The sequence below is a fragment of the Zeugodacus cucurbitae genome, chromosome 3 (assembly GCF_028554725.1).
Source record: "Zeugodacus cucurbitae isolate PBARC_wt_2022May chromosome 3, idZeuCucr1.2, whole genome shotgun sequence".
NCBI lineage: Eukaryota > Metazoa > Arthropoda > Insecta > Diptera > Tephritidae > Zeugodacus > Zeugodacus cucurbitae.
In genome coordinates, this window is record NC_071668.1 from 57643566 (window position 1) to 57661520 (window position 17955).

A 17955-nucleotide genomic window follows, 5' to 3' on the forward strand; every position below is an offset into this window, starting at 1 on the left:
TTAACTGCTTTTAACTGCCAACTGTCAAGTAAATGTCAAATGTTTATTTTTAAATAATTTATTGCATTTATGAACAAGCCTTAACGGAGGAGCTAAAATTGTCGTCAACAATTTTTGAAACTTTGAAAGGTAATATTAATTGTTTCTATTACCGAACAAATTGACTTCTTTTAAAAGGTTCGGAAAAAGATGGTGATTTGTATACATGATTAAATTATAAAAGTTTTGTCAAATAATGACAGCCGTTGGTCAGCTATTTTTATACTCTCGCAACAAAAATTGCTAAGAGATTATCATAGTTTTGTTCATATAACAGTTGTTTGTAAGTCATCATTATATATATCAAAACAAGAAAAACGTTAACTTCGGCTGTACCGAAGCTAATATACCCTTCACAGGTGCATTTCTTTTAGTAACCATGTGTATAAACAAATCTAAAGACGTAAGGAAAAGTAAGTAAAAACTAGTAAGGAAGGGCTAAGTTCGGGTGTAACCGAACATTTTATACTCTCGCAATTTATTTATTTAACTTTATTTATATTATATAATATACAATTTAACCCACTTATTCGTCATATATATTGTATAAAGTCCATTGAAAGTTGGAAACCATAATATTAGGTTAGAAGTTCTGGTATACAGGAAGTAGGCGTGGTTGTGAAGAGATTTGGCCTATTTTGGCCACAACATATCATTGGGATGTAAGGAAACTATTACAAACCAAGTTTCATTGAAATCGGTCGAGTAGTTCCTGAGATATGGTTTTTGACCCATAAGTGGGCGACGCCACGCCCATTTTCCATTTTGTAAAAAAAATCTGAGTGCAGCTTCTGTCTGCCATTTCTTGTGTGAAATTTAGTGTTTCTGGTGTTTTTCGTTACTGAGTTAACTCACTTTTAGTAATTTTCAACCTAACCTTTGTATGGGAGGTGGGCGTGGTTATTATCCGATTTCAACTAATTTCATGGTGTGTGGTGGGGAACGTAAGAGAACTGACTGCAGAAAGTTTGGTTTATATGGCCCGCCGATTTGGGGGCGGGGCCACGCCCACTTTCCCAAAAGAATTACATCCAAATATGCCCCTTCCTAGTGCGATCCTCTGTTCCAAATTTTACTTTTATAACTATATTTATGGCTTAGTTATGACACTTTTTGCGTTTTCGGTTTTCGCCATTTTGTTGGCGTGGCAGTGGTCCGCTTTTGCCCATTTTCGAAAGCAACCCTCTCACAGTCCCAAGGAACGTGTGTTCCAAGTTTCATCAAGATATCTCAATTTTTACTCAAGTTATCCGTTGCACGGACGGACGGACAGACAGACAGACATTCGGATTTTGACTCGTCTCGTCACCCTGATCATTTTGATATATATAACCCTATATCCAACTCGTTTAGTTTTATGACTTACAAACAACCGTTATGTGAACAAAACTATAATACTCTTTTAGCAACTTTTGTTGCGAGAGTATAAAAAAAGAAAACATTTTACTAATTCTTTTTAGCCGGATTGTTTGCTAGAAACATTAAGGTTATATAGTTAACCGATTTGAACAATTTCTTCGGAGATTATATTATTACCTTACGGAGTAATCCATGTCAAATTTCGTGAAGATACCACGTCAAATGCGAAAATTTTCCATACAAGCCATTGATTCCGCTCGTTCGGTTTGTATGGCGGCTATAAGTTATAGTGAACCGATCTGAACAATTTTTTCGGAGATTAAATTATTTCTATGAACAATAAATCACACTAAATTTCGTGAAGATATGTAGTGAAATGTGGAAGTTTTTTATACAAGCCCTTGATTCCGATCGTTCAGTTTGTATGGCAAATTCAAAATGATATCTTAAAAACTGAAGGACTAGTTCGTATATATACTGACAGACGGACATGGCTAAATCGACTCAGTTCAACATACTGATCATTATATATATATTCGACGCTTCCTCCGGGTGTTACAAACTTCGTGACAAACCCTGTTCAGGGTATAAAGATCACGATGACGATACGAGCTAATATTCGGATGTCTGTCGAACTGTGCAACGGATATCTTGGGTAAAAATTAAATTATCTTGACGAAACTTGGTACAGATGTTCTTTGGGACCGTCAGCGGTTTACTTACTATTGATGCCCAAAAAAGCGAAAATTTTACAGCTCGTAAATGGTACAGAGGATCAGAGTAGGGAGGGGCAAATGTGGATAAATTTTTGGAGTGGGCGTGGTCCCCCAAATAGGTTTTTTGTATTATGGCCCAGTATTATTATGTATTCTAAAAGCTATATAATACACAAAAAGGGAGACCCCACAATTTGCGAATTACCGTGGGATAAGCCTCCTCAACATCGCGTATAAGGTTCTGTCGAGCGTATTGTGTGAAAGACTAAAGCCCACCGTCAACAAACTGATTGGATCTTATCAGTGTGGCTTTAGACCTGGAAAATCAACAACAGACCAGATATTCACCATGCGCCAAATTTTGGAGAAGACCCGTGAAAATAGGATCGACACACACCACCTTTTTGTCGACTTTAAAGCTGCTTTCGACAGCACGAAAAGGAGCTGCCTTTATGCCTGAATTTGGTATCCCCGCAAAACTAATACGGCTGTGTAAGCTGACGTTGAGCAACATCAAAAGCTCCGTCAGGATCGGGAAGGACCTCTCCGAGCCGTTCGATACCAGACGAGGTTTCAGACAAGGTGACTCACTCTAGTGTGATTTCTTTAATGGAAATAAATCATTGGAAATAACACCCGCGCCGTTAGTTCTGCTTTTTCCAGACTGGATAAGGAAGCGTATGGGTCTGGTGGTGAACGAGCGCAAGACGAAATATCTCCTATCATCAAACAAACAGTCAGCGCATTCAACACAGATGAGACGGCACTAGGAGTTTTCGAGAGAAAGGTTTTGCGGAAGATTTATGGTCCCTTAAACATTGGCAACGGCGAATACCGCAGACGATGGAACGATGAGCTGTACGATTTATACGACGACATTGGCATAGTTCAGCGAATAAAAAGACAGCGGCTACGCTGGCTAGGTCATGTTGTACGGATGGAAGAAAACACTCCAGCTCTGAAAGTTTTCGATGCAGTGCCCGCTGGTGGAAGCCGAGGAAGAGGGAGACCTCCACTCCGATGGAAGGATCAGGTGGAGAGGGACCTGGCTTCGCTTGGAATAACCAATTGGCGCCAAACTGCCAGAAGGGGGGATACGTGGCGCGCTGTTTTGGACTCGGCTATAACCGCGTAAGCGTTGTCTACGCCAGTCAAGAAGAAGAAATATGTGACATATCTTAGCACAATTAAATGAGCGTATAGTCTTGGATATAGTATAATTTGGTGGTGAAAATGAGTGGAATCGGTTCAAGAATTACCTCAGCCCTCATATACTATATTTCATTATTCTATTGGACTTTATACCGGGTCAAGTTGTGTGTTATCTTAATAAAGCTATATCAATAAATAGCTAGAGTATACAATGCTCGGTTGCACCCGAGCCCTTCTTTACTTGTTGTGGTTAGTAACTGCACTTGGGAATACTTTATTGTTGGTTTCGTTTTTTGATTATACAAAGTTACAGAAATTAGGAGGAAATTAAATCAATCCGTTCGATTCGTCGACAGGTATTCGACCATTACCAATGCATAGTCAGCAATTGCTCAGTTGAATATATCAACAGCTATATCGTTTAGTAATGCATCTCGAGAAGGTTTTATATACCATTGAATTCAAGAAAATTAAATTTGATCTATATTTTGTATTTTTTAGAAACCTAAATCCTGTAATTAATAATATTTTTTTTAAAAAGTTATTTTTTCAAACTTCGAATCCAAATATTTCAATTTTGGATGCTAACTAAGTTAATCGGAGAATATAAATATTTTAATTATGACTCAACTTATGGAAAAATAATTTGATCCAATACCCATGATATATTTTCGTTCTCGTCACGGGAAAGGAGTAAAATTTATCTAATGTCTTGACCCGGTCCAAAGCTACCTCCAAGCCAAATTTAAGCCAATTCGGTTCAGCCGTTCTTGAGTTATAAATAGTGTATCTAGCACGACTTTCTTTTATATATATATATAGATTTTCTTCATGTTTATTTATCTTTTATTACTATTCTAGGTGTGTATACAAACTGTTAAACAAAAAAATCTTACATTCTATTGTTTAAATGTATTAACAGTGCCACCTTCGATATAACGATATGGTCTTGCGCGTATACGTTTTGCGAATGCCTTGATGTAGTGTTTCTCACGGTGATACTCAACTGGATTGTACAATGGTCCCTCCGTCTCCAAGAATATGTCAAAACTGTACATAGTGCGTACAAGTTGTGTAGCCAATAATGCCAATGGATGTTGCAATTGTGACTGTGTCAATGAATTCGTCCAAAACTCCATCGATTTCACTGCCGCGCTGTTCAAAGCATTGTGCTCACCATTCCAATAAATGCAAATGAACCAATGCGGACTTTCCGTTGGAAATTTGCTGCTTATGCTGACAAGACATTCCATTTTTGCTGAACCACGTACGACTACGGCACGATAGAATAGCTGATTGCCGTTGATCAGTTCTTTGTCGACATGTGGCGATGACGCGACATACTCTTCGTAAGTGAGTGCTGTCCATTGTACGAGACTACAAGCGGGACGTGTTGTAGGTAAGCGTTCCTCTTTCAGATACATATCAATATGTTTTTGCACTAAAGCACGTATCTGTTTAATCAAGTTCAAACGGGAAGTCCAGAGTTGTTGTATAGATTTTATTAAATCTGGTATCAACTTCTGCAATTTCGGCTGTTCTGTTGGCGTTTTAGCGGTATTTGTATCACCAACTTCGTGGAACACTTCAATGCAACACATTGTCTGTAACCAACGGTATGGACGTCCAAATTCTTTAGCTTTTAGATAATCTAGACAATCTTTCGGTGTCATATTAATATGCTTCAACTCGTACTCTGCACCTGGCACGGGTATTGTGTCACCAACATCCTCATCATGCAAATACTTGAGCACATCCTGTGTGAGTGTTGCATCTGCTAAATTCTGTTCGGCATCACCCAAACTCACCACCGTAGCGGCAGTGACAAGACCTAAACGCTTAAAATAACGCAATTTGACTGCAATCGATTCTTCAGTGTTCTTCGCGCCGTTACCAATGGTAAAACGCAACTCAAGCGGATGTGGTTGTAAAACTCGTTTGCGTTGTTCTTGCATTAGATCCACAAGCAAATCGGTATTTCCACCATGTGTTTTACGCTTCTTTGCAACGCTACCTACATCTAACTCATCCGTGTCCGAACTGGCACCACTCTTAATCACCTCCGCCTGTGCTGCAATTTCCAATTGACGCACATCCTCTTCATTACCCACAACAATAACGCAAACATCGCATTCTTTAGCCAACTCTAGGGCATGTAAATTCATATATGCTAAATAGAGTGGTTGTGGCAATAACTGCACCAACTGCTGCAGCTTCCACTCACGATCCATTGGCACCTGGAGCGCATCTTGTAGTGGTCGTGTTGCTTTCAATAAAGTGCGCAATGATGGTGCGAATGATGTTAATTTCTCCGTTTTCAAAATAATATCTCTGAACACCTGTTGTTTGGTATTAAGCAGCTCCTTGCATTGCGCTGACAACTGTTTGCGCAAATTCAATTCACGCTCCAGACGTGCCAAATGTTTGGCATGTCCTGTCAGTGGTGACACGTCTGTAGGCATCAATGACTTATCATCTTCCGACTTCACATCAACGTCTTCTGGCACCAATTCAATATCTTCATCTTGACTTTTAAACTTATGGCAGTAACGTATCTCACGCTTCAAATGATTAACCTCGTACAGCAAGTTTTGTAAGTGCAGACGATTGCTGTCCACACTTACCTTCTCACGATGCAAGTCCTCACGGCCGGAACGTAAACTATATTTAACCATACGATTTACTTTCTTAATTAGCACGAAGAGCAATGACGCGTATTTGCGTTTCTCGGTCAATTCATCTGCGCGGTCACGTTCTCCCGAGCTATTTTTCATTTTCAACACTTCTTCGAATATGTTGCGGAGTATTTCAAAATTCTTATGCAAGGAGTCAGCCATAATGCCTTTAAATTAAGTAATTTATTTTACAATTAATGTAACGACGTGAAGTAAATTATTTATTTATTTGGCAACCGGTGACAGCGCAAACAAAACTGTATTTTTTGACAGATGGAATGACATGTCTGCAGATGTTTCGTTTGGGTGCAGTGTTGCATTTTTGTAAACAAATTAGTAAATGTTTGGAAAGGTATTTTATTAGTGAATTTTAATGTTAAATAATTTATATATAATTTTGTAATTAAAACAAAAATTATATAAATTTATGCTGCTCATTATATTAGATATAAAGATTAGTTATATATACATATATAATAGCATTAATCTTATAACATTATTACTCCAACTATATTAGTTTAAAACTCTTCATTAATTTTAAGAATTTAATAATTCAATAGTATTAATTTCAAATACATTTAAGAGCGCCTCGGTCATGTTATTTGAAACAACGTTCCAGCGCCATTAAGTTAAAGTGAAAACATTTATAACCCTTATATACATTTTGCGATAGAGAGTTTTATTAGAGAGAATCAATTTTTAAAACGTAATTTTTTACTTAATTAAGTTATTGTATGTTGCTTCATTTAGCTTGGCTGTTTAATATTAACATTTATATCCATTTTACTTATCACTCAGTTGTTCGGCAATCCAATCAATATTTTCCTCATAATAACGCGGATCAGATACAACTAAAGCCGTATGTTTACATGTGTAGTAATAAACAAAGGACACTGCAAGTAAAAAATACAATTTCAATATTGTTTTGTAAATATATTTCTATGCTATATATATACCCAGGCGTTGCACGAAAGCCAATGCTGTTAAAGTGCTTGACCAATCTGCAGCTGGCGCCCACATGACATTGTACACAATCCATAAGTGTTGCGTGGCCGAGAGTAGGAAATATGTAAGGATTGTGATGAGGAAAAACTTGCAATTTCGGAAAATGACAGAAGCACCGCCGACCTGTAAGCAAACAAATGAAAAAAATAAGTGTAGAAATTTTCAAAATGTTGAGTTTGTTTTGCTCACTTCATAAACGCAGGTGGAATGCACAGCAAATGTGAAAAATACATATTCACAAATAATGAAGACGTCTTGTATTCTAGAAAGAAATTGCATTTTATTGTATTACTGTTAACACAAATTTTATAATGTATTACAGTCATACTTACACATACAACACAATAGAATATTGTAGTTTTTCATTGAGGAAAATATGCGCAAAGGTGTTGAAGAACAAATCGGCTAATAAAAAGGTAAATTGCAGACACAACAGCAAAGAGTAACGTCGTAAAGTTAACTTCATATTTAACAACTTTTAAATAATAACTTTTTAACTAAAATACGTTTATTTTGGTGCTGTATCAACTTGTAACGCAATCCTTTGACGTCAAAGAGTTTCTTTTTTTTGTCATTATTTTTATCCTTAACAACAACATAACTTTTGCAGGCGCATGCGCTAATCTGTAAGGATATTTTTGACACTGTATTGGAGTGTAAAATTAAAATAAATTAGCGATGTATAGCTATTTATATTTACAACCAGCAAAAAGTTTTTAACGATATAAAACAACCATATCCTTATTGCCTTAATTATTTTGCTTTTACATTATATTTTTTTCTTTTCATATTGAACACCCGTTTCAGCAGTTGTCGACAGAAACATTTCCCTAGCATTACTTGTTTACTAACCACCGCTAGGTGCTGCACAATACAGTTTGCTCGCAATGTCAAACTTTGACAATTCACTGACAGCTGTCAATATCTCGCCCATTTCCGTTTCTTTCTACTGACAACAATAGCAAGATGAAGTACGTTTATCCACCAATTGAAATTTTTAATTTATTTATTTTATCCACATCATATACCAAAAGTGAATTTCTTTTGCATTTTCGTTACATTAGTAACAGCAAATAACTGTGTAAAATGAAATTTTGTGGAAATTAATAGTGTTTTATTCGTCTTTGCAGAATCGGATTGTGTTCATTCAGTGGGTACAAAATCTACCCCGGTCATGGCAAGACCATGGTCAAGGTTGATGGCAAGGTGTGTAACCAGTATATTATTAATTAAAAAATGGTGTTAACTTAACTTTTTTTCTTTTCTGCAGTCCTTCACTTTCCTCGACAAGAAGTGCGAACGCTCCTACTTGATGAAGCGCAATCCACGTAAGGTCACCTGGACTGTCTTGTACCGTCGCAAGCACCGTAAGGGTATCGAGGAAGAGACGACCAAGAAACGTACTCGCCGTACACAAAAGTTCCAGCGTGCCATCGTCGGTGCTTCGCTTGCTGAAATTTTGGCTAAGCGTAACATGAAACCTGAAGTGCGTAAAGCTCAACGCGATCAGGCTATTAAGGCTGCCAAGGAACAAAAGCGTGCCGCTAAGGCCGCTAAGAAGACCACACAGCCCGCCCAGGCCAAGTCTAAGGCAGCACCCAAACAGAAGGCTGCTAAAGTGACACAAAAGGCTGCGCCACGCGTTGGAGGCAAGCGGTAAACTGTTCCCAGCTGCAATGTTTCATTTGCCATGCAATTGGAATATGAAATATAAGATAATTAAATATACCGCAAGTGTATAAGGAGTTGATTTTCTAACATGAAAAATAAAAGTGAAAATACAAAAAATTATCGTGCGAATGCAAATTTGTGCGCGAAAACAAAAGTGGAGTGAATTATTTCATAGATTTTCATAAATAAGTGATAAGTAAATGCCGTATGGCGACTGAAGTGAAGTGAAAAATCTTCAAAAGCTAATAGGATTTGTTTTAGTATTGTAAAAAAAGCCGGTAGTAATCTTTTTTTTCCTACAAATATGAGTTGTTCAAAGAAGTATGGCTACAATGCCTACAATTTCAACGACATTTATTTCTACATAGTCCAATTGGATACAAATTGTTATCCAACCAAGCGCTTAAATTTGCAGCATTCTTCAAAAATATTTGCGACATAATAACAACAACCTCATAACTGAAGTCTAAGACAGATTTTATTTCAATATAAATTGAATACTAAACAAGATAGATTTTTATCAAAATTCGAGAACTCTGCTAGAACAATCACACTTGAGTATATACAGAATAATAACTTTAAAGAGCATGCTTACAGTAGCTTATTTGAACTTAACAGATAGGTATAAAAAAAAATTGAAGATTCATTTGTAGTTTACTTTCGTTGGGTAGCAGTTAAACTGAAATATTTTTCTCCACCTCCACCTACATTGTGGCCACACACACGGTAATACTGGCATCACAGCTCATCGGTTTTGTGCTTGACATGCACGGGTTCACTGGCCGAAAGATTAGGATTAGTCATGTAGGCGATAAAGTCCTTGCTACTGCGACCACCACTGTAATCGGCTTTCGTTTTTAGGTACGAAAAGTAAATTATAGTCGGATAGCCATTAACGCCATGCGATTTGCAAAGACTTTGCTGTTTGGTGCAATCCACCGCGGCCAATACAATTCGTGGATCGTCTTTCAATGCTTCAGCAGCTGCGCTAAATTCTGGTTTCGTTTTTTTACAGTGACCGCACCCTGAAAAATATTGTAATTAGTAATAAATTTAAAAAAATATATTTTTTTTACTTACACGGCGCATAAAACATCACAAGCGCGTGTTTTTTACGTTTCAATACTGTGTTGAAATTCTCTTCATTCAGAAAGAGCACCTCACTATCTTCCTCTTCCTCCCAAGCCTTCTCCGGCGGTGGTGGTGGTGGTGGCTCTTTCGGATCACGCATAAATTCGATTATTTTCGTTGCTTCACGTACATTCACATCGAATTTAAAAGCACCATTTACAAAATATTTAAGCGTTGGATAACCGCGTACGCTGAATTGCTCAGCAATTGGCTTCTCCTTAGTTGCATCTAAGGCAGCTAGTATACCAGGAATTTTCTGTTCCTTCATTGTGAGCGCCGCCTTTTCGTATTCTGGCTTCATGCGTTTACAGTGACCACACCAAGGTGCATAGAACATTACCAAAACGGATTTTTCATCCTTGAGCGCTGGCTCGAAACCTTGATTCGTTAAATGCACAATTTCAGAGTTTGGATCAGCTGACCAATCGGATTCTTTTTCTTTTTGTACCGGTGCTGCATTTGGATCTTTCATAAATGCCACAATTCCTTCCTTATTATTGTCACCCTCGTAAGTGTGTTTCATTTGGCCGCGTTCAAAATACAATATTGTGGGAAAACCTATTGCCAAGAAAATAATAATTTATAAATTTCGTTTTTTTCCTATAAACAGCAGATCCCACCTGTAATATTATAGATTCGTCTTGCTGGTGCATTCTCTGTACGCTCTACATCCATTGCCGCAATAACATAGTCTTTGCCTTTTAACTCGGTTGCCGCTTTAGAGTAGTCCGGTTTCAGCCGCTTACAATAACCGCACCAGGGTACATAGAACATTACCAACATTGGACGCGTGTCTTTTTGCAAGTGACGTTGAAATGATTTGTAGTCGGCAAAGTGTAAAACGTCTGTACCAATTGGATCCTCTTCCCAGGGTAAATCACCCGTGGGATTTCGCATGAAATTCACCATTGACGGCACACTAACTTGACGATCATAATCTTTATTGAAATCACCATCTTTATAATGTTTAAATAAAGAGGGGTGCGGTGTGACCTTTAACTTTTTACATAGTTTCTTGCGTTCGCCTTGCGCACAATCAATTAATAACATAGTACCCGTACCGCGTATTACATTTGCTGCTTCACGAAATACCTTCAACTCAACAGGTGCTTCCTTCACACCCGCGACAAACAACACTAATACATTGGTTTTTGTACGTATTAGTTTTTTGAAATCTTTAAAATCCGATATATCATCTATTACAGCATTTTTGGAGTTAGTCTTAGCGCCACTTTCCTTACTTAGCAACGCCAGCAATATGAATAACTAAAATTAAGCCACATTAATAACGAAAAGATATTTTTCATACAAATTCGCTTACATTGATGGCTAGTTTATGCCACTTCCTTGAATACATTTTTCGGCGTATATGTAATTTATACAAAGCAAAGCATGCGTATCACATAAATGTACGGTATTTTGATTTTGAATAGTTAACTTTAATATTAAACTTTTAGAACATAATGGCTTAAAAATTATAATAACCAAAGTAAATTAGAAACTTATACACCCACACAGCTGACAGCAAAATTGATGACGTTCGAAAATGCCGTATGAGCAGCCGACAGAAAAGCCGGTATACAGGGTTGATATTCTAAGTAAGTAAAAAGTGTTTGAGAGGTTTATGTTTAAAAAAATATTTTAAAAATAAAAGTACCAAAATGTTTATTTAAAATTTATGTTAGAAGTTATATATAAAAAAAGCAAGTTCAAATTTTGATATTTCAATTTCCATATTTTTTATGTACCATATCCATATAAAAGAGTTGATTGAACTAAATTTACGGGCGCGTTACTTTAACAACAAGGCCATAAACGTAACCATAACTATCAATTTAATTGAGGTTTTCAGGTTTAACCATAAAAATTTGTTTGTTGATTTTTTGAATTTATTTATTTCATTTTTTTTTGTCACTTTCGAATTTAAAACAAAAACTACAAATGCTGTTTATGACTATGGCGTTAATTTTACCTTAAAGCTTATTTAAAATAAAATTAATATATTGGTTATTTAAGAGATTTATTTACAAACTCTAATATTCCAAACTGTCGCAGAATATTATAGACAATTACAGCAACATCGAGCGCAATCGAGACTAAAGGCATTTTATTTTTATAATTTGCTTTTTTTACATATCTGCACTTGTTTCTTCTTACTGCGAGAGATTTAAGTCCCTCGTAATCACTTTTTTCTTAAAAGCATTCCATCGTGCACCTCTCGAGTACGCTAACTGCTATGGGAATTTCATTCGTGCTTCAAAATATTTTTATATTAATTTGTTTAAACAAAAACCAGCACAAGTAGTCAGGATTAAAAAAAATATATATATCATTTTCGTTAAGTGTATTATCTTAAAAATATTCTCTTAAAAAAATTTGAAGTTGATACGATAATTACTTTTCGAGTTATTCGAGGGAACTTCAAAACGCCAGTATGCAACTTTAAATGCGTTTTCCTCAAAACTATGTTTTTTGAAATGGTAGTAGTAGATTTTAATGAAATTTATACAGCTTCTGGAATACATAATAAATCTTGGGCCTGATCGAACTGATATTTTTTTTTAAATTTCGATTTTTCCAGACCATTTGATTTTTTCCCGAAAATCACGAAAAAACCGCCATTTTGTCAACTAAAAATAAAAAACAAAACCTCGATCAGGTCCAGAATTATCTATTTATAAAACTAATTTATCTCATACGATTGATTTTAGATGAATCTCCAAGGACTTATGATTGTCACCGCAAGGACTATTTTTTGGAACTGGGTCAACACAGACAGCTATAACTTTGGAAATTATATTTTTTTTTTTAGATTTTCGTGTCTTCAAATCTAATATATTCTAATTCAAACTATATTTTAATATTAATTTATTATTATTTATTATTTTAATAATTCATTAATTTATTTAATATATTAATACTTTTGTAAAATAACTTGATTTAAAAGCAAAAAAAAAATTACCAAAAATTCTCATTTTTACGTGACTCTGACTTCCTCTAACCCCTTAAAGACGGAAAACGTGTACGATTAAAATCATTTTACGTTTTGAACTTGTTCTTGTTTGTAAACAAAAATTTCAATTTGTTTTGTTGACATTTTCTTTACGGACTGTCATTCTCCTTTTCTTGAACATTTTGTTTACATTTTGCCAGGGTGGTAGGTATAAATCAGACTCAATAAGAATATATATAACAATATGTACAAATTCAAAATATTATTTATTTTATTAATCGCCAGAAAAGCCAACTACAATTATGACTTTCTCCTTTATGCACTAATTACGTTTAGTGCTGAAAATGTTACCGATGAAGTTGATTATTAATGCGCAAATCACAGCAATTGGAAATGTCGACCACAAGATGGCGCTGTTAAAAAGTATTTGGTAATGCTGCGCAAAGAAACACAATTTGTGTTGCTAAGTTTAGCTAAACATATTTAAAAAAATTCATAATTCTTTTCTAAGTAATCACAACAACAATTTAACTTCAATTTGGGCGAAAAAAAAACTCTCACAAAATCTATGTTTTGCGTGAACGCACTCTTTAGCATTTCATATTGACAGATGTTAAACGTCAACAGCGACGCTCTTTCGTGGCGTCAGATTTACTATATTTGAAAACAACTGAAATTTGGTACATCAAACGATGCGAATTGGGAGCAAATAGCAGCGAACAAATTACGCATATAGTTAGGATAAATATAGTTGAAACGTGAAATTTATGAAATTGTCCTGATAATATTTTATATTTGCTATTAATTTTTGAGATAAACCGATTTTAAAGCTTTGAGTATAATTGTGAAATTGCGTATACAAAAATTGCTAGTTGGGCATAAAAAAAGTGAGTACTGTTGTTGTATTTGCAGTGAGTGAGTATTCTTGTAAACGCAGTAGTTCCACGCTCAGCGAATGCGAAAGCAAAAGATGAGCGCGCATAAAATATTTCAAAAGATGAACGCGATGGATAACAATGCATAAAGACAACGAAAAAATGAACAGAATTACTGGATGATAGAAATGAGTCGTTTTTAGCACATCCAACAATTTAGAGCTATGCATTTTATTATTTAGTTAATTTCTTCCTTTAATTTGTGAACGTTCAATGACAGTGCCTACTATCTGTATGAATTCACAGTACGCAAAAGTGACGACGACGCCTGGGCGCACGTCTTTGGCCACAACTGGCGGACATTGGAAACAACAGCAGCAGCAGCAGGTGCAGCAGCAACAACAGTTGGCCAATAATAGCTTGGTACAGCCGTTAACAGTGCGAGCAGCAACCGTGGTACAGCCGCATCAAGTAAGGGCGCAGGAAGCCAGTACCAGTGGCTTTGTTGGCGCAGCAAATCTCAATCATACAAACATTGCTACGGTACACATGACGCCCACCAACACAGATACGCCATTGCGGCGATCCGAAGTGGGCATATACCGTGATGGAGTACGCGATGTAAACACAAATCTGGGTACACCTTTAAACGATGATGAAGAGGAACGTCGTCAGGCGCGTCGGCGCACTATGTTACAAAGTAGCAGCGGGCGAGAGTCCATGTTCGAGGATAATGAGACATTGAAGAAATGTTTGGAGATATATAACGGAAACAAACTTAGTAAGGATAATGCGTGGTCAATGTCGTTAATTGATACGCTATCTACGCTACTGGATCGTCATCACAAGTCGTTAAATAATTTTAAGGTGTGTGCATTGTTTGTTTAACAACTTACAGGAGGTCATGAATGTGTTTTTTTTCGTACTCTGTAAATATAGGTAGCGGGCTCTTCATTAGAAGCTTCGTCAAAAGTTTATGGACTTCGTGTTGACTCTGTGCACACAGACGTGCTGCGTATGTCTGCAGGTTTAAATGCTCAAAAATTTGCCAATCGTCAGGCGCGCAGTGATGATGACGACGACGACGTGGCAACCGGTGGTGAAGGTAACGCAGATCCGAATGCCTCCGCTGCTGTAGTAAATGAGAATGGCGAGAAAATTGCTGAAAAACCCAAAGCCAAACCGAGACGTACGCGTCGTGTTGTGTCAACAATAACAAAAAATAAGGACACGTTAAATGCGCGTTTAGATACGGTACCGTTGCAAGATCCAGTATTTGGTAAACTCAATACAATCGTTGGTTCAATAAATTCGTCCAATCGGTTAATGAATAATATATTATTTACCACTGAATCGGAGTTGCGTTTACGTACAACATTTCGGTTTTGGGATGCACAACCGGTAACAGCGGGTTGCGATTATACTGAACCAACGCCACTCCCGAATACGGCAGAGGACATACCAGCGGACTCAATGGATTGGGCAGCCTGCGATCGCTTAGTGCAAATAAAACAAATTGATGAATTGCAACTGCGACCGCTGCATACAGGGTATGTGATCTCCGATACACCTGAGGCTATACCAGACAATGCGGATAACGCGGAAAGTCTGCGCAGCAGTTTGGATGCACCCTTTGAAGATGCGCCATTTGATGGTGGCAATTGTGGTGATGGTGGTGGTGAGCATATCTCGATGGCGTTCGATATTAACGCGGAATGTGAACCCTTGCCAGCATTAAACGATCAACCGCCCATGCTGGATGTGGACTACAATGATTTCGAGGAGTTGACTACGGGTAAATTAAAAGCGATTATGTATTCCAAACCGCAATAATTTTTAATTAATTGATTAAAAAAAAATTACTCGTAATTTATTATTTTTAACCTCAAACTTTAATTAATTATTTAATTTTTGTACAGAGGAGCGCACTGCTATCAACAACTGTCGTGGTCTACGCAAAGCGCCAGTGCTACTGGAAGATCTGCGTCCCGTTGACGCCACATCAAAGCTCGAATATTCATATCGTCCACTCGATAAAATATCACAATTTTGGGCTGGTCCGTCACATTGGAAATTCAAACGTGCGCGTCCGCGTCCATCCACGCAGGCAACGTTACAAGGTGTCAACAATCAAAGGGCGCCAACACGCCGCGGTCATGCGCTTAGCAAGAAGCGTTCCAAACAATTGCAATTCGAGCAGGAATTCGACGATATTTTCGTTAAAGTAGACAAGTACAAAGCGCGTAAAGCGAATTTTCATAAGAAATGGGATCAGCGCAAGCTAAAGTTACCCACGGATTTACAATTGGATTCGGAAATGTTTAATAAATTTAAGTGTGCGCCAAGCGCAGTAGTGCAACCAGTGGTTGATGATGATGACTTGGCGTTGGCTGGTGGCGACGGCATACATGGTAATGACGGCGGTGCTGGGGATGATCATTTTGGTGATCACGATGATGGGCTTTGTGGCGATATGGGTGGTGGTGATGCGGCTGGTTTAAATAGCATGGGGGGAAATGCTAGTATGGTTGGTGACAATCCAGTTAACGCTTCGCAAAATGTTTTTGGCGATCAGGAAGAGCCGCTACCGTCCGATGGCGGTGGTGATGATAATGTCGCAAACAATACGGTGCTGGAGATTGCAACCAGTTTTGATGGTGCGCCGAGTCAGGTGAGTGTCACTAAATTACTTACATGTAGTGCGATCTAAATTCTCTGAGTTTATATATTTCATTCACTTTATTTACATTCTACATTCCTCAGGTTACCAAAATCATTGTGCCCTTCGCGAAGCGTGCCAAAGTGATCGATATGAAAAATCTAAAACGTTGCTGTACACAATTAATTAATAAGCAAATTAAAGAAGCAACGCCGTCGGCGGACATACCGCAACACCCAATTATACGTGAGGAACACTTTGTAGACGGCATGGCCAGTTTCAAAGATGTCTACGAACACCTGCCTGAGATTTTGTCACAAAATATGGTAGAATCGCTTTCGCCCTCAATTGCTTTCTATTCAGTGTTGCATTTAGCGAATGATTACAATTTACGTCTGATACCACAACAAGATTTGGAAGATTTCAAAATACGACAATTAATGGATTGATAACTGTTTATGCTTAATATTGTTGTTGTTGTTGATGTTCATATGGATTTTTGGTTTAATGACGATGACGATAAATTGTTAGTGTGCTAGTGCCGTGACCAGTGTGCGTATTAAAGCAATTTCACCGCCCAACTTTATAAAAACAAAAAAAAAAAAAACGAATAAAAACCCAAATTTCATATTTTTACATTTCTAATAAAAATTTTCATAAATCGCCGTGTAATCATGAGATATAAGCAAATTACGACATCAACAACAATAAAATAACGATTTTAGTATTTAAGCCACTCTATCTCATCATTTACTTAGTTCATTTTGTTAAGTACACTTTCTATGGAATTTTGATTTTTTATAAATTTTCTAAAAATACGGACTTCGTTCTATATATATAAATTTGAATGTATTTAATTTCACTTTATGACCAAAAAAACAAAACATGCCAAACAAACTAAGCTCATTATAATTTCGTTGCAAATTTATCAAAATTTCTTCTGTCTAAATCCCAACATTGTTAAAATTTGTATTCAAATACGTACATTAAAAAGCAAGTATTTACACTTATTTAAGTGAAATGAAACTATTTTATTTCATTTATTTTTTAGAAATATATATACAGTTGAACTTCCCACACGTAATTCAATAACTCAAACTCTGAAATTATCTTCCGTAACCCGGAAGTCTCTCTAACTCGATGTTTTTTGTGGATTATGGGGATTCGAGTTAGGGAAGTTCAACTGTCTATATAAATTGAGATCGACACTTTTTTTAGGCACATACGAGTATTTGCACTGGATTAGGATTTATGGCATTCTTTTGCTGAGTGCAAGTTTTATTTTACATGTAAAAGTGCAGTTCTGCAAGTGCCTCAGTTTGAAAAAGTTCATGAAAATAAAACTAACATTTATATAAGATACTTAAAAAAGAAGTGAAGTAATGGTATGTACAATATATGAATATGAATTTTATAGAAATTAAAAAACATATTTAAAATATCAATATATATTTCATAGAAATGCAAATATATATTTTATGTAAACAAAATACAGGAATCACCATATGAAATATTTATGACTTATTATCAGTCACAATATTTACATTTTTCTCCGAAAACAGAACAAAATTACAACTACTAAATTTTCGCACATTAATTATAAAAAAATGGTCACAGTTTAAAAATAAAATAAAATAATAAAAATAAATTAAAATAATAAAAATAAAATAAAATAATAAAAATAAAATTAAATTAAATAATAATAGAAGAGGGGGGGTCT

The 17955-nt window shown here is 36.4% G+C and overlaps 5 protein-coding genes across 6 annotated transcripts; 2 read left to right on the forward strand and 3 right to left on the reverse strand.

Annotated features, from left to right (window-relative positions):
* Nucleotides 1-4089: 4089 nt before the first annotated feature.
* Nucleotides 4090-6219, reverse strand: LOC105217314 (THO complex subunit 5). Its single transcript, XM_011192250.3, has one exon. The coding sequence runs from the start codon at nt 6101-6103 to the stop codon at nt 4166-4168; it is 1938 nt and encodes a 645-aa protein (XP_011190552.1). The 5' UTR covers nt 6104-6219; the 3' UTR covers nt 4090-4165.
* A 375-nt stretch (nt 6220-6594) lies between these two features.
* On the reverse strand, nt 6595-7520 carry LOC105217313 (transmembrane protein 138). Its single transcript, XM_011192249.3, has 4 exons — nt 7279-7520; nt 7136-7208; nt 6898-7069; nt 6595-6834 (listed from the first exon to the last, which is right to left on the reverse strand). Exons 1-4 carry the CDS (start codon nt 7410-7412, stop codon nt 6725-6727), a joined length of 489 nt encoding a protein of 162 aa, XP_011190551.1. The 5' UTR covers nt 7413-7520; the 3' UTR covers nt 6595-6724.
* Nucleotides 7521-7833: 313 nt separating this feature from the next.
* On the forward strand, nt 7834-8771 carry LOC105217312 (60S ribosomal protein L24). The gene is made up of 3 exons (XM_011192248.3): nt 7834-7917; nt 8077-8152; nt 8217-8771. The coding sequence occupies exons 1-3, from the start codon at nt 7913-7915 to the stop codon at nt 8604-8606; spliced, it is 471 nt and encodes a 156-aa protein (XP_011190550.1). The 5' UTR covers nt 7834-7912; the 3' UTR covers nt 8607-8771.
* Nucleotides 8772-9077: 306 nt separating this feature from the next.
* LOC105217311 (protein disulfide-isomerase A5) lies at nt 9078-11280 on the reverse strand. The gene is made up of 4 exons (XM_011192246.3): nt 11070-11280; nt 10369-11014; nt 9698-10306; nt 9078-9642 (listed from the first exon to the last, which is right to left on the reverse strand). Exons 1-4 carry the CDS (start codon nt 11103-11105, stop codon nt 9356-9358), a joined length of 1578 nt encoding a protein of 525 aa, XP_011190548.1. The 5' UTR covers nt 11106-11280; the 3' UTR covers nt 9078-9355.
* Nucleotides 11281-13233: 1953 nt separating this feature from the next.
* Nucleotides 13234-16887, forward strand: LOC105217310 (condensin complex subunit 2). 2 transcript variants are annotated; one of them, XM_029043510.2, is made up of 5 exons: nt 13234-13588; nt 13883-14443; nt 14516-15371; nt 15496-16247; nt 16340-16887. In XM_029043510.2, the coding sequence occupies exons 2-5, from the start codon at nt 14126-14128 to the stop codon at nt 16682-16684; spliced, it is 2271 nt and encodes a 756-aa protein (XP_028899343.1). In that variant the 5' UTR covers nt 13234-13588; nt 13883-14125; the 3' UTR covers nt 16685-16887. The 2 variants fall into 2 exon arrangements, with proteins under 2 accessions (XP_028899343.1, XP_011190547.1); XM_011192245.3 differs by lacking the exon at nt 13234-13588 and having other exon boundaries at nt 13650-14443.
* Nucleotides 16888-17955: the final 1068 nt, after the last annotated feature.